Here is a 25,339-nt window from a genome sequence, read left to right as displayed (position 1 = left end):
TGACGTCAGAGGACGTCCGGTCCTGCTCCTAGTATCTGTAAGCGCTTCTGTCCGCGTTTCCCCGGGCTTAGTAGCATTTTCTCCTAGGGTTGTGGTTCGCGCGCTGGAGCTGCTGCCGCCGCGGCCGGCTTCACGCCATTCTCTGCCCCTCGGCCCCCCGGAGTGAGTCCGGCCTCCCCGCGAGGGTGAGCGAGGTCCGCCCGGAGCGCGCGCGAGGGAGGGTGCCCCGCGGGCGGGGACGGCCGTCGGTTTCCCCCGCCGCGTGGCACGGCCGCCTAGTCGCGCCTGGACGCCCCCCGCACCTCCGGCCCTCCGGCTGCAGGCTTTGCCTCCCAAGCCGCAGTGACCCGCCGCCCCCCCCCCGCCCCGCGATCCCGGGTCTGTTTCTTCATTCCATGACACGGCCCACGTCCTGAAGAAGTGGGAACCTTTCTGGAGAAGGGCTTAATACTATATAAAACCGAGAACAATTCAGTTTTTAAGTTTACAAAACAAACTGGAGGGGTAAAAATGAGGCTCAACTTTCCGAGCGGATTTACCCCTGGGGACGCAGAAAATTTCACCCGAGGAACACCTTGTGATTATCTCCGGAGCTCATTTGGCGAGGGCAGTACACGTTTTTTCACTCTGTGTATCTTGTCACTTTAAATATTGAAAGGGTGACCTAGTCGACTTGGATATTACTCCACATCACCACCCACTAAACCTCGTGGCCTGGTTTGTCTATACTTTGAAGGCTTAGCTAACCACCCCACGGTTTATTGATTGGGCGTTCCACCGTTAGAGTTGAAACCCAGGAAGTAGAAAAACTTTGAGTGACTTTAGTCCTGTTCAGGCACAAGCTGGTGTGTGATTTTTGCGGTACTGTAATGAGAAATATAAATGTAGAGGTGTGTTTTCTTAGAACTCTCTCCCTGTATCATGGACACGACTCCGCTTTCTTTGTATATTTTTGTCTTCATGGAGGTTGTCAGTCCGCTGTGAAACTTGAAACCATGCTTGGAAGTTTCGATTTGTAGATCTTGGATAGAGCCCAGAAGGCTCAGTCTGTACTTTTATAGATTTCCAGATAATTTTTGAGAACCACTCTTAGAAAAGACAGTTTTTTAAAAGTATATGTAGTTTGAAGAATACTAGGAACTTTAAGTTTCTATTTCAAAGCAAGCATGTGGACTCGTTTGTGTATCTCTCCATTTGTTAAGTGCTTAATTTATGCCCAAAGGGCTGGGAGGCAAAGCTTGTCAAAAAAGATAGAACTGGAATTTTCAGGGTCTTCAGATGGGATGAAAAGCCAAATAAAAATGTGTTATTTAGTCAAAATCTTGTTTTTTCTAAGTGTGGTGGTTCTTTCAACTACCTGATAAAAGCCAGTTTTAAAGTCCTTATTTTGATGTGTGGTAAGCACATACTCTTAAATTTGAAGTTAAAATTACATGCTCACTGCAGGTAAAAGTGTAAGGAAAGGCAGCTTTCAAGGAGTCAATTTGATTCTGATGACTTTAATCTTTTTTCAGAAAGAATAGTTTGGCTTTGTAGTTGATGTCATTTGACATGACTATTGGATGTTTTATCTAGGCATTATGTGGGAGAAATTAGACAGGAAGTCTTGGCAGCATCAGGTTATCTGAATATATAGCTTAAAAAGTGAAATACACTGGGTAAATAATACATTCCTAATAATACAGAGTAATTTTTAAGGGGTATTGTGTAACATCAAAGAAACTTCTCTGTGGGAAAGAAAACCATTTTAGCTGTTAGGATAAATCTTTTGATGTTTACATTTTTTAGAACTGTTTGATAATAGAAATAAGTGCTTTGTTTTTCTAAAGCCATCTATTTTATTTGGAATGATGTAAGCTTAATGTTTCATAAAGGCTTAAAATGTGCTTAACCATCAAAATGGCAGAGTGGAGTTTAAATTTAATGAGAATTAGAGCATTTAATTCTGCTGCTCCTCAGTTTCTTTAAAATAGCAAACACAACATGGCAATTATATCTTCTCTGCTTGCTTGTGCAGAAAGAAGGGAAAATGCCTAAAAAAAAGACTGGTGCAAGGAAGAAGGCAGAGAACCGCCGGGAACGGGAAAAACAACTAAGAGCATCAAGGAGCACCATAGATTTAGCTAAACATCCATGCAATGCGTCAATGGTAATGGGTTTTTTGGTTCTCAGTTGAAAAACTATGTAAATCTGTGTTAAAGGCGTGTCTGTTGTTTTCATTAACACCGAATAGCAGTTGAATTCTGTTTGATTTTGTCGTTTATAAAACCTGTCATATTATCTTAGCTACTATTGTATTGATCAAGAATACATACTAGGAACTGTGTGACATTTTCCAGCCTTTCTAACCTAGTACACCTTCCTCAATTTATCCTATTAATTGGAGCCTTTTTCCCACATGTCATCATTACCTCATCCCTTCCTCAGACCATGTTTTCTCTGTGTTGTCCCCAAACTCGGATTTGAACGCCTCTGTACTTTTTCTCTTCCCATTCCTTTTTATGTGTACTTTTGTTTGATCAAACATTTATGAAATGCTTAATATGACTTAATTCCTCAAATGTTTATTGTGTACCTGCTCTGCTATTTTAGGCACTATGGAGGATCATAGGTGAATGACACAGTCTCTGTTTCCACAAGCTGAGGGCTCAGTTGTTTTCTGTGTTACCTAATGTTTATAAATGACAGAAATCCAAGTTAAGTAACTTCAGGGAGAAATAGAGTTGATTGAATGAATAATGGACTAACTTGTGTAGCTGGAAGAACAAGGATGTAGCTGGGATGCGGGAACAGCTGGAACCTGGAACAACTTCTAATTCTGTCCCTTTCTTTTATTTAGTTCCATTTTCACAGATTATTTTGTTTGGGTTCATAACCACTAGGTTTATAGCTTGCATGTTACAGCATATATTGTCCTAAAAGAGGGAAAGCGCTCTGATAGGTTGGGCGTGGGTGAGTGCCCATCCCTGGGTTAACCAACATTTATGACTGGGTTGGGGGGTGAGGGGGAGCAAGGTTACATGGTATAATTAGGACAGTGGGGACTCCCTTCTCTGTGCCAGGGTCATTTCTAGAGAAAAGAAGGAAGACAAAAGAAGAAATGACTCATCCATAAATATATGCAGTGAGGGCTAGACTTCGGTAAGTGCTGCAGAAAAGGTACAATTGGGACTAAGGTATATTAGGAGTAAAAATTGGTAAAAGATGAATGTGGGGCTGGGAATCAGTTCATAGAGGAGGTGGGATCATCACCAGAGCTTGCAGCAAGTAAAGGAGTGAGGAGGGACTTTTCAAGGAGACGTATTAGAATAAGTAAGGCATGGAAAAGAAAGTTCAGTTCAGTTCAGTCACTCAATCGTGTCCAACTCTTTGCAACCCCATGAATCGCAGCACGCCAGGCCTCCCTGTCCATCACCAACTCCCGGAGTTCGCTCAGACTCACGTCCATCGGGTCCGTGATGCCATCCAGCCATCTCATCCTGGGTCGTCCCCTTCTCCTCCTGCCCCCAATCTCTCCCAGCATCAGAGTCTTTTCCAATGAGTCGACTCTTCTCATGAGGTGGCCAAAGTACTGGAGCTTCAGCTTTAGCATCATTCCTTCCAAAGAAATCCCAGGGTTGATCTCCTTTAGAATGGACTGGTTGGATCTCCTTGCAGTCCAAGGAACTCGCAAGAGTCTTCTCCAACACCACAGTTCAAAAGCATCAATTCTTTGGCCCTCAGCTTTCTTCACAGTCCAACTCTCACATCCATACATGACCACAGGAAAAACCATAGCCTTGACTAGATGGACCTTAGTCGGCAAAGTAATGTCTCTGCTTTTGAATATACTATCTAGGTGGTCATAACTTTTCTTCCAAGGAGTAAGCATCTTTTAATTTCATGGCTGCAGTCACCATCTGCAGTGATTTTGGAGCCCCCAAAAATAAAGTCTGACACTGTTTCCACTGTTTCCCCATCTATTTCCCATGAAGTGATGGGACCGGATGCCATGATCTTCATTTTCTGAATGTTGAGCTTTAAGCCAACTTTTTCTCTCTCCTCTTTCACTTTCATCAAGAGGCTTTTTAGCTCCTCTTCACTTTCTGCCATAAGGGTGGTGTCATCTGCATATCTGAGGTTATTGATACTGATATTTCTCCCAGAAAAGAAAGAGTACAAGACATATTTTGAGAACAACTGGCAAATAGTGATTTGAATCTAAAGAGAAGAGGCCAACGAAGTTTGAAAAGTGACTAGTTTGAAAAGAGGCCAGATTGTGGAGTTCTGGGTACCATTTTCAGAATTCTGGATTTTCTGTGAGCTTCAACACACTGTGTTCTCTACTGTTTCTTGTACCATTCGGTGTTATTTTTCTGATTCCTTAGAAAAAAAAAAACACAGACCACTACTGTTTTTAGCCTCTTTTGTGAAAATGCCGCTTCTTTCTCTCGTGTGGTATGCCCAGTAGCATACCTTTGTTATTAAAGTATGTGTAGATGCTGGTATACATGGGCTTTATAGCAAGTGTCACTTACATTTGAACAGAAAAATAGGATATTCTTTATAATGCAAGTAACACTGCAATTTTCACCCGGTAGAAAGATTAATGTTATGTTTTTATATTTTACAGGAATGTGACAAGTGTCAGAGGTAAATTTTATTTGTTTTTCTATCTTTTTTCTATCTATATGTAATAACATAGATGGACCTTTTACCTGATATTGACTGTATTTAAAAATTTCCTTTCACATGACAAGGCGGCAGAAGAATAGAGCATTTTGCTACTTTTGTCATTCTGTACAGAAGTTACCAATTTGTGCGCACTGTGGTAAGTGTATGGTAAAAATGCATGCCTTTTCTTTTACTAAAAAATATATTTGGTATTTATTTAGTTTGAACCTGTGGGTTCATCATTATCATTTACAGTGGTGTTATGCTTACTGTTAATAAGATAACATAAAATGTTGCTTGGCCTACCAGAAAACTATCACATGTTGGTTTTATCTCTTTGATGTCACGCTGGAAAAATAATTAAGATACGGTTTAGGTACCATGTATGTTGTTTTAAACATGAAAAGATTAAATTTCAGACTAATAAGATTTGGCGATTCTGAACTTTTCTTGATGCTGTCTTAGTAGTCTTGTCAATATCTTTTGTTTACTTTTCTAACTTGATTCTTGCTGATACTGCCTGCAGTATGTTGGTTAGACCATTGAACGTGACTTTATTGACCATTTACCTGGGGCTGGTTTTTGTGATCTCTTGTTTTCTTATTTGGTTCTCAGTGTATGATTCTTGAGTTTCCTCACATGTGTTCCCAAGTAAGTGGAATAGAGATCCTAAGCCATGTACTTAATGAATTTTTATTCAGAGTGAATGATTATTCAGAGTAAAACTATATAGTAGTTCACAGAACAGCAAGGTTGATGTTTCCCAAATAGTCTTCCATGGAGCACTTGGTATATTAATAGGTGCTCTTCAAGCAGTGCGTGCATTTGAAACGTACTGCGTGTTTCCCTCACTGCCATTGGGGAGAATTCTGTTACATATGTGTATGTGTAAGAGTCTGTAGACCTCCAGTAAGGGAGCCTGATTAATTATATTCACTCCAGAACCACCCCCCAAACTTTTGTTTAAACACGGGCCCCTTTGGTTATGGGATGATAGTTTCAGGTGAAACACAGTTTGAGATATACTCATTTAAATGTGTTTATGCATGGTAACATTGCAGAAAGTTAGGAAGGCTTAGGGCCACACCCCCTGAATATTTCCAGTGTAGTTCCAGCTTCCAAAGATGTCTTTGAAGTCTATAATTAATGGAAAAGAGAACAGTAGCCTAGATAAACCCATCATCTGCTGGTTTTTATATCTTTATTCACAAAAGACAAATGGATGTAGAATGCGAAAATACAGATTGTGAAGGCGGAAATAGAGCCTTGCGAGGCCCTTCGCCTGTCTTCAGCATCTGGAGTGCTGGGCGCGGATGCCTCTCCTGCTCACTAGTTCTTGCCCTTGGTGTTGGACATGGAACAATTGGGGCGCTGCTGCCTCTCATTTCCAGTTTCTCTTTCTTCCCGTTTCCTCCTATCTAGCTTGGTTTCCTAGGTAATCAGGGCAGTGGAAAATCGAGAGTCTCTTGTTCCTTCTACTTTGTGGTGTCTGAGATGTGTGATTAGTATGTCACTGTTAATCCTCTCATGGCATGTGATAAATGAATTTCCTGATGGTGTTTCAGATTGCTAATTTACTGCTAGATCAGAGCTCTTGTGGCTGTATTGTGATTTTTTTGCTTTATCACTGTGTTGAGTTTTTGTGCTCACTTGGGCACTATTTGACAATTCTTTTGAAAGAATGCTTACCTGGGAGCTATGTTTATAAAATTTTAACTATGGATAAACATAAAAAAATGAACTAGGTAATTTGAATAGTTATCTTATATTTGGTTTGAGATGTTCTATGGAAAGAAGCAGTCCTTTCAAATCAGACTGCCTTTATTGTGAATTATAAAATGTGCGTATCACTTTGAAATCTCTTAATTCATCTGAAAATTCAAAAAATTCACAGGGTTTTAAACTGTTCTAGTGATGATTAGATAAGAAAGCATAACCTGTAATTTCTGATGTTTCTACAAACATGAAGTAGTATATAAATTCCTAATCTGAAAAGATCTGACTCTGTTACGGTCTCAGTTATATCCATTTTCTTTTTTCAGTTATGTAAGCAGTAAACAGTGCTAGTCTCTATTTTCAAATTATTTCAATAGGAACTTGGGCTAGATAAAAAGAGGAATTAGTGAATATTTACACAGACCACTTTGTTAGACTAATAGTGAAAATTCATTTCTTTGCTAGGGAAAACAAAGTGCATGATGAAGTCTTCAGACTGTGTCGTAAAGCATGCTGGTGTCTACAGTACTGGCCTTGCCATGGTGGTAAGCTTCTTGTCATATCTTTTAGACCAGTAGATTTCCAAGGAGATGGAGAAGGCATTCTTATCAATGCAGTTATTTTTTCCCAAATGGTATTGCTTGGTTCAGTTAGTCTGGATTATCTGGCATGTTTTTGTATGATTTTCACTTATTCTCCACTTGTTTTTGACTACTTCCTTCTTTTCTTACTGGGAAATGTACGGACGGCTTCCTTCTTTCTTACTGGGAAATGTACAAGGAATGGAAACTCACCTAATATGGACCCAAACAACAATTCATCAGTAGGGCCTTTTAATGTGTCTTAATTAGACCTCAGGAATATATTATTCCCACATTGCAGGCAGATTCTTTACTATGAGCCCCCAGGAAAGCCCTTTCTATGTTAAAAGTTCTGCTAAATTAAGATTCAGGCTTTTGGTTGAATAAGCAACCTAAGTTCCAAAACAACCTATGATTAATTGTATTTTTAAAGCTTTGCATTTCAGAAAAGAGTATGTAGTTAACAGAGTTTTCCTCTTCACTACATATAGACATAATGTACTTCATTGCATGTGGTTATCCTTCATGACATGTAGAATTTTCAAAGGAAGTTCATTGTTTTAAATAATAGAAACAGTTGTGTCCTGTGATGCATTTTACTTTTTTCCACTAAAAGATGTTATCCTTTTGACCCTTTTTACCATATTCTATTGTATTAATTTATGCTCAGTTCCAAATGTCAGTCCATGAGGAATATAATATTTAAAGTAGAATATAAGTAATAATTTTCTAGGAACGCATAATTTTTCATCGTAAAGTAGACCTTTGCATTTTTCATGTGTGCGTGTCTTGCAGAAGAGCGAGCCAGAATTACAATCATCTTGTGAAAATTCTTCTTTAAGTATAGGATTGTCAGTGTTGCCTTTATTCAGAAGCTGTTCTAATCTTCCTTAGTTTGTCTAGATTTATCAAATTACTACTTTTGTAATTCACTGAATTGTGTGAGTGTGAATGATCTCTTATATAAAGAATACATTCAAGAATCATACGTTGTTAGCTCTGAGTCCTAGGACAGTGATTTTCTGGACATTTTCCACTTGTCAGTTAAGATTCCCTCTCCCTTCACTCTTCTCCACCCTGATTTGTCGTGGGAGCCTGGCCTGTGTGTGTGAACTGGGTCGGCGACCTTCATATGGCTTTTTGTTTTTGGCTTCGGCCCATGGGAGGGGCTGACGAGGGGAGGAAATTACGACCTGGGTGTTTATTCTTCCAGCTTTCTCCCTACCATGTTGTCCTGGTCTCCTTTATTTGAATAGGTAGTCCTCTTCATTCGTCTCTCTCTTGTGGTTCTAGAACCTTCTTCTTCCCCTTGCCCCCCGTATCCCTTCAGGTCTAGGGGTATAGGTGTATCCTCCCTTGATGGCTTTTTAAACCCGTCCCTGTTATTTGTGAATTATCTCTTTAAACTCCCCTGGATCATCCAGGTTAGTGTGTCATCTTTCTTCTGAGTTAACATTCGAGGATTTGTTATCCACACTGGTAATCTACTTCTACAAGTCCAAAACATTCTTCCTGTTTGCTCTTTACCACTTTTGTTACGGAGCCTTGAATTGTGTTGAGTGCGACACTGAACACTGAGGTTCAGAAGACCTGGATTTAAATCACGGCTCCTCTCTAATGTAGCTCTGGATCTTGCATCATTCCCCTGTAAAAGAAACACTGTTCATTCCCATTTTCTGAAGAGTCTTTCTAGCTCTTAGTGTCCTGTAGATGTCATTGTGTCATTGAAAGGCATAGTCTTAACCGTCTTATCTTGATAGAGGATTGGAGTCTTATTGCCTTGTCATTTAGTATCGTATTTTACTTTAGTTTTTTCCTACAAAGAAGTATATTAATGATTTACAATATGTGCTGTGTGTGTGTGTTCAGTCACTCAGTCATGTCTGACACTTTGCGACCTCATGGAGTGTAGTTTGCCAGGCTCCTCTGTCCTTGGGATGTTTCAGGCAAGAATACTGGTGTGGGTTGCCGTTTCCTACTCCAGGGGGTCTTCCCAGTGCAGGGATCAAACCGGCATCTCCTGTGTCTCCTGCACTGGTCGGCAGACTCTCTATCCACTGAGCCATTGGGGATTTAAAACATAAGCTGCTTGAAAAGAAAAAAGATGCTGGCAGAAATTTAACATTTTCTTTCTGTTATTCTAGAAAAGTTATATGATTACTTTATAAATTACACAGGTAAGGATCTTTCTTAAGTCAGAAATGTTAATATTTGAAAAAGTTCAGTTTAGTTAACAGAATTTCTATAGGACAGGGGTGTTTGAATTGTGGGCTCTAGACTTCATTTAATTTAAAATCAGTTTGATGACTGTCCACTCTTTGGCTTATTTTAATGATTAATGTTAGAGTACGTGTATAGTTTCCCTCTTGCTTCTTTTTCTTTGGATTTGTAGCTTAGATTTGTATATTGTAAATAGCTGTTGCTGAAGAAGTTGGATCTTCAGGGAACCTTTTTTAATTTTGGGTTAGAGAAAGCAGTACATTTTTAAATGTAGCCACTCTATCACTGAATGTTGATGAGTGGCTGAATGCATCTAATTTTGGTGATAACCTTTGCTTAAATAATGGTTGTGCCCAGTCAGGTGGCAAAGATTAATTTTTGGTGTTCTTTTGTTGCAGGGTGCAATATGTGACTTCTGTGAAGCTTGGGTCTGTCATGGTAGGAAGTGTCTCAGTACACACGCCTGTGCCTGCCCTCTTACCGATGCTGAGTGTGTGGAATGTGAACGGGGTGTGTGGGACCACGGTGAGTAGTTACATACAAGTGATGAGCTTTGCTGGAAGTGAAGGATGACCTTGAAACATTCTAGATGCTCTAGTTTGATTTTTCTTTTTACAGGATACTCTCAGCCCTAAGTATTGGCACTGTTTCCATTATCAGTTTAGTTCAGGGGTCCCCAGCCTCCAAGCCACAGACTGGTACCTCCTGTCAGATGAGGAGCTTGAGATGGGAAATAAAGCACACAATAAATGGAATGTGCTTGAATCATCCTGAAACCATCCCCCCACGTCCCCAAACCTGTCTCTGGTGCCAGAAAGGTTGGGGATCAGATAAACTTTAGTTGGAAAAAGGACTTATACATACCAACATTAAGAGGCAGTGCTAGGATTGTCTACCGAGGCAGGTAGGGAGGGGAGTTACGTACGAGAGAGGAAGTATCTCAGCAGTGCGTGTTATATTGGGAGCTAGGATATAGTGGGAGTTCACTCTCTTGGTTCAGTCGGTTAGTTTTCTATGTAGCTTTTACCAGAACAAGAATTGCTATGCTATTTTGGTATACATCTGAGATAACTTGCCATCTTTTCTGAGCAGTTTTATAGATGAGAATTTTTTAAATTAAACTTTTATTATATTTACATTTGTGGGTTTTGTTCTTTAATCCAATAGGAGGCAGAATTTTCAGTTGTTCTTTTTGCCATAACTTTCTCTGTGAAGATGATCAGTTTGAACATCAAGCCAGCTGCCAGGTTTTAGAAGCGGAAACATTTAAATGTAAGTTTTTAACATATTGCATGTTCTTTATACCTAAGATTCTTAATAGTGTAAGTGTTAAACTTACTGGAAAAGGAATCTGGTTTTTGATGTGGCCTCTTATAGACTGTAATTTAATTCAGTATCTATTTTCTGTTTCTAGAAAAAATTCAGAACACATATAGTCCATTGTTTCCCAACAGTGGTGCCAGTGGCATTTGGGTTGGGTTAGTTCTTCATTTTGTGGGATTGATCAGGCATTGCAGGGCTCGTAGCATTCCTGATCCTGAGTACTGAATGGCGTTTTCACTTCTAAGTTATTACAATAACTAGCCCCTCTTCCCTACCCTATTTTCAGATGTCCCCAAATAAGTGTTCAACCCCTAGTTTGTTCCTGCTTTTGGTTCCAGTGACTCTTAGACAGGAGTCTGCATTGGAAACACCTGTGGAGGTTTTTAGAAAATGGAGGTGCCCAAGCCTCATCCTGGGAGATTTTAAGTCTGTGGTGGGGGCCAGGCATCTGTATTTAGCCCGTACCCATAATTCTCATGTATATTCCAGTTTGAGAACCAGTGTTACTGATGGGTTCATGGTATCATTTTTACAGATAAGATTGTATTATATTCTTACTCTGTTAATTTCTCAAAAGCTCAAGTTTTAGATTCAGACATTACTTGATTTCTTTTTTTCTAATTTAAATTTATTTATTTTAATTGGAGGCTAATTACTTTACAGTATTGTATTGGTTCTGCCACACATCAACATGAATCCACCATGGGCGTATGCGTGTTCCCCATCCTGAACCCTCCTACCACCTCCCTCCATATACCATCCCTCCTGGTCATCCCAGTGTACCAGCCGCACGCATCCTGTATCGAACCTGGACTGGCGATTTGTTTCTTATATGATATTATACACGTTTCAGTGCCATTCCCCCAATCATCCCACCCTCTCCCTCTCCCACAGAGCCCAAAAGACTGTCTCTTTTGCTGTCTCAAATACAGGGTTATCGTACTTGATTTCTTATGGGCCATATGTTTTGGGGCAAATTACCAAATCTTTCTAAACTGGAGTTTTGTTATGTTTTAAAAGGAAGGTGCTAATTTTTTCCAAGAGTTAATTGAGGAGAGAATCCATATGAAGCATCAGGACGGTACCCTTTCTAAGGGTACTTAGGAAGCCCTTAGTAAATAGTAGACACCATTGTAGGAAAGGCTGAAATTCCAGGTTCACTCTCATGAATTTGGTTCTTTTTCTATTATAAAATGTTAATCCTTACACTCATCTATAACATCTATAAATACAAAGTTGGTAAGTCATCAGTCTAACACAATGTCTAAACACATATGTAATTCTTACAGTATTTATAAAGAAAATGTCAAAAGGTTAAAGGAACATGTCAAAGTAGTTAGCATTTTTGAGCTGTTCCTAGACAGCTCCATTCTGTAGCTGTTCCATTCTGTAGCTGTTCCTACAGAATGTGTAATATAAAAATTGAAATATTTTATTTGAAAATTGGGAGCTTTATGTATTTTATAGTATTTAAACCCAAAGACAGCAACTTTGAGTGATAAAGTTTTAGTGATTTGGTAAAAGACAAAGGAAAAATAAAGATACTGAATAGTGGAAGGGATTTTAATATAAATCTGTTACCATGTCTTTGATACCTCATATTAAAGTCATTCTCATTGCAGATTCACAGGTTTCTTTGGCTTAGTGTAATTTTGTCCTCTTTCTTTACTTTTCTTCATTGCTTTATTTTTTCTTTGTCATTTTTCCTTTGCCAGTTACCATTCACTGCTTGAAATATTTGCTCTGAAATACTGCCCCAAAGATACATATAAGCCCAAAGATGGTTTGTCTCTACTCCCTTACTGGTCGTATCTCATCATTTTTGGATTTGAACTTATAACTATGAATAGGAAATTATGGGAATTCTTTAAAATACTTATTTTACTTGCATAACCAATGGGAAAGAATGTCTTGAGGGAAAAAAAATCCCCACACATGTGGTCTTTATTTTTTCAAATAATGAAAATGGCTTGGGGGGTCTCCCATTTAAGTGGCTTATTATCAGTAGTCTTTGATGTATCCAAACCTGCTTTCTTTTAAAATACTCTGAAGACACAGAAATAGATTTAAAAAGAAAACCATTCCCCAGTCTAAAACTAGGAAAGTCACAATATTTTTTAGAATCTGGAAGAAATGCATTTGCAAATATAAACTCAAGATTTTAATTCTTCGGGAGAAAAATGAACAGGACAGAGAACTGGAGCGCCCGTGTGTGGGGCTGAGGTAGTTAGCAGCAGAGTGGCAGGGCCACGTCCCGCCAGAATGGCTTGGGTTCCTGAGAGGTGACGGTGAGGGTGCAGTGGACAGCAGGGAATCTCTTAGAATTGTGTCTCTGAGGCGTGTCCAAAGCTCAGCTGGCGGGGGTGGGAAACCCTTGGTGCACAGGGAAATCGGGTGAGGCACTTTGTGCTTTTGGTGTGTTCCGGTGCTGTATTTGAAAGGGATTTACAGTGTATGGGCTTCCCTGGTGGCTCAACGGTAAAGAATCTACCTGCCAAACAGGAGACAGAGGTTCGATCCCTGGGTTGGGAAGATCCCCTAGAGAAGGAAATGGCAACCCACTCCGGTATTCTTGCCTGGGAAATCCCATGGACCGGAAAGCCTGGTGGGCTACAGTCCCTGGGGTCTCAAAAGAGTCGGACACTACTGAGCAACTAAACAATAATCCGTTTTTTGACTGAATGAAGACTGAACCTAAGAATTCCGGACATATCTTCAAGTAGAGATGATTGAGGTTTCAGGCTTCTTCCTCCACAGACTGAAACAATATAGTTTATAGGAGTAGTTTGGTATGTTTATATATATCTAACATTTGGTGAGTATGCAGTTGATTTTTACTTTTACTGTTAGCATTTAGGACAAGTAATACAAATCCATCTGAATTAGTGGTGGTATTGTGGAAGGAAGAGTGGGGTTGGACAGAAACAATAATAATACACATAACTGAGAAATCATCCTTGAGTTTTTAAAAAATAACTCCTTGGTCCAGATGAAAAAGCTTCCCATGACCCAGACAAACTTAAGTAAAAGAATCCCCAAGTTAGAAATATCTGGTCAAATATTTGAATTATAAAGATAAAATTCCTTTTGTTTACTTTTCTTTTTTCAAGACCTCTGAGTAAATTGAAAGTTAATAGTTTATATTTACACTGTATCAGGGTAAGGCTTATTTTATTTTCTTGTTCTTATATGTCTCTTAATTATTTTTGTCTTCCATATTGTGACATACTCAATATATGCCAGACATTTTGGCTATTCCAAAATATTTGCACTTAAGTGTAGATTTTTTTGCATTAATTGTAGATAATGACCAAAATTAATATGGCTTACTGACTAAAATAGAGATAAAATATTTTGGGATTTTTCTGTTTTCCTGCCCCCTTGAACATTATTTTCTCTTCATAGTCACGCTTTTCCACCTTTTCTTATATCCGAAGATATTGCAAAAAATGGCAATAGCCTATACCACCAGGAGATATTATTAATGGAGATGTTATTCTTTTAAAAATAGAAATATTGTATCATTAAGTGAAGAGTCTAGCCTGTGTCACGGGGAAAAAAAGATGTTTTACCATTTCAGGTTTAAAAATATCACTAATGATGTTTGCCATCTCCTAGTTTTGGAGGAATGGAAGGAGATTAGAGGATAATTAGAGTAGTAACAGTGAAAGAATGCTGGGGATGTGCAGTTGCTGGTTTCCTTCCCTCTGGCTGGCAATTCCATCTCTTTTTTTGTTTCCTCAAAGTTATGAGACAAGAGAAATGTTGATAGTTAATCTAAGATAAGACAGCACAAGTATAAATCTGTGGAAAATAATGTTTTCATTCCAAATTTGAATCTGGATATTATGTACTTTGCCCCGCAGGTGTTTCATGCAATCGGCTTGGTCAGCATTCCTGTCTCCGTTGTAAGGTATACTTTTATATTTTTTAGTTTTAGATTTGTTTCTAATTCTCATTTATTCCCACCAGCCCTTAGAATATTTTTAGTTGTAATAAATCTATAAGGGTCCTTAAACATTATGTGTGGGTTTGCCTGGTGGCTCAGTGGTAGAAGAATAATCCTGAAACACAGGAGATGCAGGTTCAATCTCTGGGTTGGGAAAATCCCCTGGAGGAGGGCATGACAACCCACTCCAGTATTCTTGCCTGGAGAATCGCATGGACAGAGGAGCCTGGGGGGCTACAGTCTGTAGGGTCATACATGCCTGCAAACATTATGTAGTTTAATTCTCTTATTGTAGAGATTGTGAATGAAGTTGAGGCAGCTTAGAGGCATTTCAGAACTCATCTAGTTGGCAGGTGTTGACTTGACACCAGTGTGCGGGTCTCCTGAATCTTAGCTCATTGTTTTCATACCTTATATTTATGGAGAACATTCTGACCAAAATGATGGCAGCATATTTTAATTTATGTCAAAATGGACTTGCTTGGTAGAGTTTGAGAAAAGTGAAGATTTCCATAATGTTCTGCTTCCTTATGCCTTGTCTCCACCATTTCCATTTGTCAAGGATCACTGAACAGATGCACCCTGATTCACTTCGTCTCCGAGTAATTTCTCTGGTTCTTATTAATACGCCTAGTCGTATCTCTTCCCTCCCAACTCCTCTCCAAGTTGGTCTGTGCTGTTTCCTCTGCCTTAGACACCTCTTCCACTTTTGCTTACACTGCTGCACCCCCATTCTCCATATCTTAAGTCTCAGCTAAGACATCACGTCTCCTGGAAGTCTTTCCTGAATCCCTGATCTGGTTTGGCGCTCCTTCTCTGCTCTTGCCTTTCAGTGCCTAGTGTCGTGTAACTGCATCTCCACTTGTATGTGTCCCCATTTAGACGGTATGATCTGTGTGGATAGATGAGCTGTTCACCATTATGTCATCAGAGTCTTTCTGAATACTCATATGAAGAAATGTGTCTGCATGTCACACCCTGTGTATACTTTATGCCATGTGTTTAGGTCATAGTTCAGAAGAGTTCTGGCAGAGACCTTTTCCCTTAAGGAATTGAAATCAAGAATGTTACCAGTCCCAACAAAACTCATCTTCGCCTGAACAAAGTATATCTTTAAATTTCCTTGATATATTGAGTGATGGACCAGAAAGAAGGCTGAGCACTGAAGAATTGATGCTTTCTAATTGTTCCAGAAAAAGAGAGTTCCAGACTTTATATTTTTTGGCTCCATGCATGTTGACTGCAGCCATGAATACCAGAAAAAGAGAGTTCCAGAAAAACATCTACTTCTGCTTTATTGACTACGCCAAAGCCTTTGACTGTGTGGATCACAACAAACTGTGGAAAATTCTTAAAGAGATGGAAATACCAGATCACCTTACCTGCCTCCTGAGAAATCTGTATGCAGGTCAAGAAGCAACAGTTGGAACAGGACGTGGAGCAACAGACTGGTTCCAAATCAGGAAAGGAGTACATCAAGGCTGTATATTGTCACCCTGCTTATTTAACTTATATGCAGACTACATCATGAGAAATGCTGGGCTGGATGAAGCACAGGCTGGAATCAGGATTGCCGGGAGAAATATCAACAACCTCAGATATGCAGATGACATCACCCTTATGGCAGAAAGTGAAGAACTAAAGAGCCTCTTGATGAAAGTGAAAGAGGAGAGTGAAAAAGTTGGCTTAAACTCAGTGTTAAGAAAACTAAGATCATGGCATGTGGTCCCATCACTACATGGCAAATAGATGGGGAAATAATGGAAAGAGTGAGAGACTTTATTTTTTTGTGTTCCCAAATCACTGCAGGTAGTGACTGCAGCCATGAAATTAAGACACTTGCTCCTTGGAAGAAAAGTTACGACCAACCTAGACAGCATATTAAAATGCAGAGACATTACTTTGCCGACTAAGGTCCATCTAGTCAAAACTATGATTTTTCCAGTAGTCACGTATGGATGCGAGAGTTGGACTATAAAGAAAGATGAGCACTGAAGAATTGATGCTTTTGAACTGTGATGTTGGAGAAGGCTCTTGAGAGTCCCTTGGACAGCAAGGAAATCAAACCCCAGTCAATCCTAAAGGATATCAGTCCTGAATATTCACTGGAAGGACTGGTGCTGAAGCTGAAACTCCAATATTTTGGCCACCTGATGTGAAGAACTGACTCACTGGTAAAGACCCTGATGCTGGGAAAGATTGAAGGTAGGAGGAGAAGGGGATGACAGAGGATGAGATGGTTGGACATCATCACTGACTTGATGGACAAGAGTATGAGCAAGCTCTGGGAGTTGGTGATAGACAGGAAAGCTTGGCGTCCTGCAGTCCATAGGGTTACAAAGAGTTGGACATGACTGAGTGACTGAACTGAACTGAATTGTGGTTCCTGAGAAGACTCTTAAGAATCTCTTGGACAGCAAGGAAATCAAACCAATCAATCCTAAAGGAAATCAACCCTGACTATTCATTGGAAGGACTGATGCTGAAGCTGAAGCTCTAGAACTTTGGTCACCTTATGCAAAGGGCAAGTCCATTTGAAAAAATGCATGGTGGCAAAGATTGAGGGCAAGAGGAGAAGAGGGTAATAGAGGATGAGATGATTGGATGGCATCACCAACTTAGTGGACCTGAGTTTGAGCAAAATCCAGGGGATAGTGAAGGACAGGATAGCCTGGTGTGGCGAGAGTCATAAGATTGTAACTACTCAGACATGACTTAGCAACTGAACAACAAAAATATTGAGTGATGTCTTCATGTATTTTTTGAATTACTTATTTAACTTCCTAATTTTTATTTCTCCTATATAGGCTTGTTTCTGTGATGATCATACAAGGAGCAAGGTGTTTAAGCAAGAAAAAGGAAAACAGCCTCCCTGCCCTAAATGTGGACATGAAACTCAGGAAACTAAGGATCTTAGCATGTCAAGTAAGGCTTTTCTTAAAATAACACTGGAGTGATTTTGCTTTAATGCATAGACAAGATTTGTTTCTTTTTTTCCTCTTTCTATTTTTGTTTTTGCCTTTTCTTCATATTTGAGAAGATGAACATGTTCTCCTAAGCAAATGGAATTTTATAGCCTTTGGAAATTGTGGGTAAAATTTTTCAGTTTAACATAAGAAATTTACCATCATTCACTTCAATATTTGGCATTTGCTTCAGTTAATGACATAGTGAATACTGAAATTTAAGACCAAAAAGAGTGATTTGTCTGTTTTTGCTTCAGCTTCCTTGTTAAATAATTGTGTGGTAATAAATCCTTAATATTCAAGTTCTGGTAATCTTTATTACTTGGAAGTTGGAACTCATTTTGAAGCTATTCTTAGGTGTCTGATATTTGAGCAGCAGTGCTTATTATGTTATACATTACTCCTGTAGGAAATTGTTTTATGGTTTAATGTAATTTTTCCATGAAGGAATGCAACTACTATAACGTGCTTACAATAATGCAGCTCACAATTTTGTTAAAGAGAATTTGACTCTTTACCAAACATATCAGAACAGGACCATAATTCTAAATGACTCTGACTGTACTTTGTTTAATCAGAGATACAGTTATGCAGGGAGGTGAGACATAATTTTTTGCACTAAACTTTGTTTTGCTAGTAAGGCAGAAGAAATGACAGGCTTTATTTTCTAGGATATCTGAATTACAAAATAGTTCTTTAGAGAAGAATATAATGACATGAAATCAAGTGTTCTATAATTTGAAAATATACTTTTAATTAATCAAACAAAGGCCTTTTAGACCTTAATGTTCCTTATTTAATGTATGTATCTAGAATGCTATTCTTATTTTGTTCTCCAACTGTCTAGATTTAATGAAACGACACAGTCATGTTGATCATCTGTTTTACATAATGTGTATGTCGACTGTGAGTAGGATATAACTGACTGTTTTTTCTGAGGTCTCCTTTTTTCCTTTTTAAAGCTTTATTTATTTATTGCTGCGCAGGTTCTTCTCTACTTGCAGCAAGAGGGCACTACTCTCTAGTTGCGGTGCGCAGGCTTCCCATGGCAGTGGCTTCTCGTTGCCGAGTGTGGGTTTCGGTAGTTGCAGCACATGGGCTCAGTATTTGTGGAGCATGGACTTAGTTGCTCCGTGGCATGTGGGATTTTCCCATGTCAGGGATCGAACCCGTGTCTCCTGTATAGGCAGGTGGATGCTTTACCACTGAGCCCCCAGGGTCTTCTTTCTTTCCAGTTAAATTTTAAGTGAGTAAATAAGGAAAATGTGACTGACTTTTGCATTTGAGAGTAAGAAGCAGATAGGTTCACATAATTTTATGTGCTGTAGAGGATTTGGAGAATTTAATCAAATTCCACATATATATCTGTGTTTTGTAGCACGTTCCCTGAAATTTGGCAGGCAAACTGGAGGTGAAGAGGGAGATGGAGCTTCTGGGTATGATGCCTATTGGAAGAACCTTGCATCTGATAAGTATGCTGGTGCTAGCTACCATGATGAGGAAGAAGATGAGTACGAAGCAGAGGATGATGAAGAGGAAGAAGATGAAGGTGGAAAAGATTCAGATGCTGAGTCATCAGATTTGTTTACTAATTTGAATTTAGGAAGGACCTATGCCAGTGGCTATGCTCACTATGAGGAACAAGAGAACTAGGAGAGCTGCTTGCCCTTTGATGACCTTGTCTTAGGAGCTGGGATCTGTGTGCTTGATGAATCATGTGTGAATGTTCAAAAGTATTATACATACTGTTACTTAGCCTTGTGCAGAGACTAGTCACATTTATTGGGACAAGGAGTAGGGCATAGCATTTTAATAGGAACTGATAATCAGGCTTCTAACATACGAAAAATGAATTTCAAATATAATATGATTGATCTAAGCAATTGAAGCATCATGGATTGGATTTTTACTGATTTCTGTAATCTAGTAGGTTTGCCAATTAAATACATATATAGGATAAATGAATAGGATAATATATTTGAAATGAAATTGCTGTTTTTATTAAAAAACTGCTTATAAAATCATTTTGTCTGATTTTGTAAAATGTAATGGGTAAAATGAATTATTGTATTTTTGCTTATTTGTCCATAGGATAAAAGTCAGATGTTATATGCTAAATTTTCATTAAATAGTCATGTTATCTTAAGTCATTATATGTATGTTTCAGCCATTCGGTTCTTTCTTCACAGTGTGTGTCCTGAACAATACCTGTTATTTATGGTTAAATGTAGGACAAAGGTGACCATATAGCCATTTTTCAGAGACATAGAATCAGTATTATCACACAGATGTTTTACCCAGGAAATTTGACTTCTCTTTGAATAAATCTAGTATCTCACTTACATACTTTTGACATTTAATTTCTTATTCACACTGTTTTAAACCTATTTTGGAAAGCATTCCAGAATCTTTGTATAAACTATGTCATTTTTTATCTAATATGTGAGATAGGTATCAGAAATGTATAGTGTGTGGTGGACACAGAGTGATTCAGCTGGACCCTGTCATTCATGGTGGGTGGGGAATGGTTTCAGTTTACACTGATGATGCATGGGGATGGTGTGGTAGAAAGGAATGCAGTATTGGACTGGCTGGCATTTGAGAATCTGGAGAAAATTGATCCTTGAGGATAACAGGATCCGATGGCTATTACTGAGCCACTGTTACTCCGTAGAACTGTAATGAACAGCCAAGGGCAATAACAGGCACCAGAAAACCAGGCGTGGCAAGCCAGAGATCCTCCAGATGCATGCAGAAAAGCTTCCATCTCTTGTAGCAGGAGAACTGAGAACACTGAGGACCAAACCAGGACCTAGTAGTCTGAATGGATAAACTTCAAAAGACAGCTGTCAATCAAGGCAGGTCTATTTTGCAAAGGTCAAAGGACTGGGAAAGTTGAGGACTCTAACAAGTGAGATGGCGACGTCTGAGTGAATGCTACTGAACGTTTGCCCTCACTAGATGCCTGAGCTTCATGAGCCTGCAGTCACAGCCCACTTCTCTGTTAAGGGCAGGCAGCCCTAACCCGCTCCCAAGCTGGGTGGTAATGCACAGGTCTCTTTCCCCAGGCAACCTGTCCCCGCTTCAGGACTTGCTCTGTGTCTATGCCACGAGACCTAGAATGCGGGGTGAGCAGCTGTAATTAGGGTTAAGCAAAACTCAGCCAGCGAGAGGCTGGGCCTGATGAGACAGGAGACAGACTGTACCCCAGCGGAGCTGTAAGAATTGGCCTGGGTGTATTGAGTAAAACAGGAGGAGAATGCTTGGGACTGGAAGCTGAAGGTATTGACTAGGAGGGGGAGAACTTGATAATAGCACTCACGTTGGGTCTTTGGGTTGAAAAACAAGCTATCTTAATAGGATTTGACATCCTGGTTAGGATCCCAGGAGATGTGAACTCACTATTAGGGTGGCTTCTAGAAAAATGGAAAAAGCAATGGGCAATTCTGAACAAAGTTGAGTGGCCACTGGCAGAGGAAGGGATGAAAACTGAGGAAATGATACGCCAGAATGGATAGGTTTATCTTTGGATGATTATGTTCCATAGAGAGGCCATCAAGACATGGGCTGATAGGGGCACAAGGGCCCCTAAAAAGTTTGGTGGTAACTCTGGAGGCTACAGCTAACAATAGAAACAAACTATGGTAAAGGAAATCAATCGTGAATATTCAGTGGAAGGACTGGTGCTGAAGCTGAAGCTCCAATACTTTGGCCACCTGATGCAAAAAGCTGACTGATTAGAAAAGACCTTGATGCTGGGAAAGATTGAGGGCAGGAAGAGAAGAGGGTGACAGAGAATGAGATTGAGATTGTTGGATGGCATCACTGGCTCAATGGACACGAGTCTGAGCAAGCTCTGGGAGATAGTGAAGGACAGGGAAGACTGGCATGCTGCAGTCTATCGGATCGCAAAGAGGCAGACACGACTTAGTGACTGAACAACTGGAAAACTTAGCTTGTATACATGTCAGTGATAAGACCCAGAAATGGTGGCTTGTGACAGTACCAATTTGCCGAAAGTCAGTGGGGTCACAGTTAGGGTAACGAGGACCAAGGTGGGAGAGAGCATACACAGACACAACAGAAGAAGGCCATGTGAAGATGGAGGCAGAGACTGAGCTACAAGCCAAGGAATGCTGAGAATTGCTGGCAACCACTGGAAACTCAGAGGGAAACTTGGAGCAGGTTCACTCTGAGGGCCTCCAGGAGGAACACTGCCAACACCTTGATTTCTGGCTTCTGGCTGCCTGGTCTGTGAGAGAATGCATCTCTGTTGTTTTAAGCCACCGAGTTTGTGGTCATTTGTTAACAGCAGCCCTGGACAAACACCGTGGGAACCAAATGCAGAAGCAGGAATTGTCGTCTTTCCCAGATTCACTGGGGAACATCTTGCTTCCTATCTCAGTGACTCTGGGGATCTGATGACCCCAATCCATGGGTTTTCAAAGTTGGACACAACTTAGCGACTAAACAACAAAGGTCACCACAGCATTGAGTAGAGTTCCCTGTGCTATAGAGTTTGTTCTCATTAGTTACCTATTTTATGCATAGTATCAATAGTGTATATATGTCAGTCCCAATCTCCCAGTGTGATGGGGACAGCGGAATCTGGGTGGAATCTAGGGGATTTGCTTGAATTTTCAAGGTGTTCCTTGGCCCATTTGCGATTGTAAATAGACATGGCAAAGTGCCCCAGCCCAGGAAGGGTATGATGACTAGATCCCTGGGGGATAGTGGTCTGGGTCATTCCACCAGCTAAGCCACTGAGACCAGCAGAGGTAGTAGCAGTCAATCTGCTTCCAGGTTGGACTCTGCTGCAGAGCTGCCTGGGTGGGATCCAGTCCTTCCTGGGGCACAGCATGAATCTGGTGACTGAGTGAATTGACTGGCTATTTTGACTCAGTATGACTCAACCATGACAAATAGCTATTAAATTAATAACCATATAAAAACTAGCAGCTGACTATGTGGGGGTAAATATGTTTTCCTCCTGTGAATTTGGTCATGTTGCAGACTCTTTGCCGGAATATTGTAACACATGTGTGTGAGGGTGACCTTTGTAAGTCACCTACAAGCTTCTGCTCATGCAGAATGTATTAGTCCAATTCAGGAAGTGAATAGACCATACAGCAGGCACACCTGTGCTTTACAGGACAACCCCAGCTACTTATTTGGCTAATGGGAACAGTTCAAAGGATGCAACTTAATATATCCATCATATTTTGTAGAATCAGACATGATAGTATAACGATAAGTTAGACATATTAAAGTATTAGTAAAGAATCAGAACACAATATATGTAGAGGCCAAAGGATTTCTGATAGAGCCTGTGTGTGAAGGCAGAAGAATGTGCTACGTGCAATTTGCTTATTTTCCCAAGCTACACTGAGAGGCTTAGTGTAAAGCCGCAAGCCTTTCCAGATTCTCAGTTCTTTCCCCTTCTCTCAGAGTATCTGCTGGGCTCCACCACAGTCCCTCCCCTTCCCTGAACAGTGGGCAGTAAATTGGCATTTGCTGGCAGTAAGCTAGGGCAGTAAGCTAGTAAGGTTCATCTTGTTAGTTTCTCATCTCGTAGGGATTGCCGTCCCCTTCATTACCTAATAGCCTGTGTCTTGAAACCTGCAATTTTATGTATTTTGTCCCTGTTTTTTTTCCGAGGTGGGGAGTATCCTGGTCTCTGCTTCTGCAGTCGGCCTGCAGTCATAATCTATATGCTTAACTCCATAGAAACTTGTTTTCCAGAGCTGACTGTTCTTTGACATATTTTCCATCCACATTTATAGGGATTCTGTTACTATTTTTAATCCATCAAAGAACAAAGGGAGGAAAAAAATCTCCTCATGGTATTGTGCATATCTATTCCTAACTCTATTAACTTAGTTGTATTAATAATCTCACTTTAAAAAAATTCTTGACAGGTTTCCATCAGCAAAACAATAATAATTCTTACTACCAACTTTACATTTAGGCAATGTGTTTCAAAATTATATTGATTTCAGGTTTAATATAAATATGTGTTTTTACTTGTCAGAAGAAATCATGTGACTTTTTTTTTTTTTTTTTAAATTTTCGCTATGCCACTTGGCATGTAGAATCTTAGTTTCCCTGACTAGGGATCGAACTCACACAGGTTTACAAAGTTAGAAAGAACCCTCAGTGTCATCAAGTTTAGTTTCCCACTCTGTTCAGGAGTCTTCTGTAGATTATTAATGTTTATCTCAAACTATGTTCCACATAGGGAAAGGAGTATGTCAAGGCTGTATATTGTTACCCTGCTTATTTAACTTATATGCCGAGTACATCATGAGAAATGCTGGGCTGGAAGAAGCACAAGCTGGAATCAAGAGTGCCGGGAGAAATATCAATAACCTCAGATATGCAGATGACACCACCCTTATGGCAGAAAGTGAAGAAGAACTAAAGAGCCTCTTGATGAAAGTGAAAGAGAAGAGTGAAAAAGTTGGCTTAAAGCTCAACATTCAGAAAACGAAGATTATGGCATCCAGTCGCATCACTTCATGGCAAATAGATGGGGAAATAGTGGCTGACTTTATTTTGAGGGGCTCCAAAATCACTGCAGATGATGATTGCAGCCATGAAATTAAAAGACACTCCTTGGAAGGAAAGTTATGACCAACCTAGATAGCATATTAAAAAGCAGAGGCATTACTTTATCAACAAAGGTCCATCTAGTCAAGGCTATGGTTTTCCCAGTGGTCATGTATGGATGTGAGAGTTGGACTATAAAGAAAGCTGAGTGCAGAAGAATGATGCTTTGAACTGTGGTGTTGGAGAAGACTCTTGAGGATCCCTTGGACAGCAAGGAAATCCAACCAGTCCATCCTAAAGAGATCAGTCCTGGATGTTCTTTGGAAGGAATGATGTTGAAGCTGAAACTCCAATACTTTGGCCACCTGATGTGAAGAGTTGACTCATTTGAAAAGACCCTGATGCTGGGAAAGATTGAGGGCAGGAGGAGAAGGGGACAACAGAGGATGAGATGGTTGGATGGCATCACCAACTCAATGGACATGGATTTGGGTAGACTCTGGGTGTTGGTGATGGACAGCGACGCCTGGCATGCTGCAGTTCATGGGGTCACAAAGAGTCAGACACGATTGAGGGACTGAACTGAACTGAACTGAACTGATTGCAAAACTGCTTTTTTTTTGAACTGTATATAGTTATGTCTATAGCTTAACAGGAAATGAGTGTTATCATACAGAAGAAAGTTAATCATCTGTACCTGAGACTTAAATAGATAGGATCATGGGATCCTGACTTATGCATAGAGTTTTAGATTTTTGGCATCATTAAAAATCTGTTTTAGTGCAGTAGGCAGAATAATGGCTTCCCGAAAAAGTCCACATCGTAATCCCAGGAAACTGAATATGTTATGTTACATTGCAAAGAGGAATTAAAGTAGCAAATGGAATTAAGTTTGCTAACCAGCTGATCTTAAAATATGGAGATTATTTTGTGTTGCTTGGATGGGCCTAATGTAATCACCAAGATTCTCAAACTTGAGGAGGGGGCAGAAAAAAAGGTTTCGGTGATGGGAAAAAAAAATAAAGTCTCCCTTGATGTCTTTGATATTGAGGAAGGAGACTACAAGCCAAGGAGTATGGGAATCCTCTAGAACTGGAAAAGGCAGGGAACTGAATTCTCCCCTGGAACCTTCAGAAAGGAACAGCCTCACCAACACCTTCAGTTTAGCCCAATGAGTGTCAGATAACTCACCTACAGAACTGCAAAGTAACAACTTTCCACTGTTTTAAGCCACTAAACTTGCTGTAATTTTGTTACAGCAGCAATAGGAAAGAAATAGTCATTCCCCAAACTTTAAATGAAAGTGTTAATTTAACACTTTGGCCTGTTTCTATAAATTAGAATAAAAAAGGTTTTCACATAGAATAGTTCGTATTTCCAAA

At 39.8% G+C, this 25,339-nt stretch overlaps 1 protein-coding gene across 2 annotated transcripts; it reads left to right on the top strand.

Moving 5' to 3' along the window:
• ZNF330 (zinc finger protein 330) lies at positions 1–19,750 on the top strand. Of its 2 annotated transcripts, none has more exons than XM_040250464.1 (10): positions 1–185; positions 2,018–2,149; positions 4,613–4,632; positions 4,740–4,810; positions 6,835–6,914; positions 9,569–9,695; positions 10,338–10,442; positions 14,360–14,406; positions 17,250–17,367; positions 18,787–19,750. In XM_040250464.1, exons 2-10 carry the CDS (start codon positions 2,030–2,032, stop codon positions 19,059–19,061), a joined length of 963 nt encoding a protein of 320 aa, XP_040106398.1. In that variant the 5' UTR covers positions 1–185; positions 2,018–2,029; the 3' UTR covers positions 19,062–19,750. The 2 variants fall into 2 exon arrangements, with proteins under 2 accessions (XP_040106398.1, XP_040106397.1); XM_040250463.1 differs by having other exon boundaries at positions 22–188; positions 2,006–2,149.
• Positions 19,751–25,339: the final 5,589 nt, after the last annotated feature.

This window comes from Oryx dammah, unplaced genomic scaffold, assembly GCF_014754425.2.
Source record: "Oryx dammah isolate SB20612 unplaced genomic scaffold, SCBI_Odam_1.1 HiC_scaffold_12, whole genome shotgun sequence".
NCBI lineage: Eukaryota > Metazoa > Chordata > Mammalia > Artiodactyla > Bovidae > Oryx > Oryx dammah.
This window is presented reverse-complemented; position numbering and strand designations above follow the sequence as displayed.

Coding starts and splice junctions, on each gene's coding strand:
- ZNF330 (XM_040250464.1), top strand. CDS start 2,030: ATGCCTAAAAAAAAGACTGGTGCAAGGAAGAAGGCAGAGAACCGCCGG. Junction 4,633..4,739: donor GAATGTGACAAGTGTCAGAG/GTAAATTTTATT, acceptor TCACATGACAAG/GCGGCAGAAGAATAGAGCAT. Junction 14,407..17,249: donor ATTCCTGTCTCCGTTGTAAG/GTATACTTTTAT, acceptor TCTCCTATATAG/GCTTGTTTCTGTGATGATCA.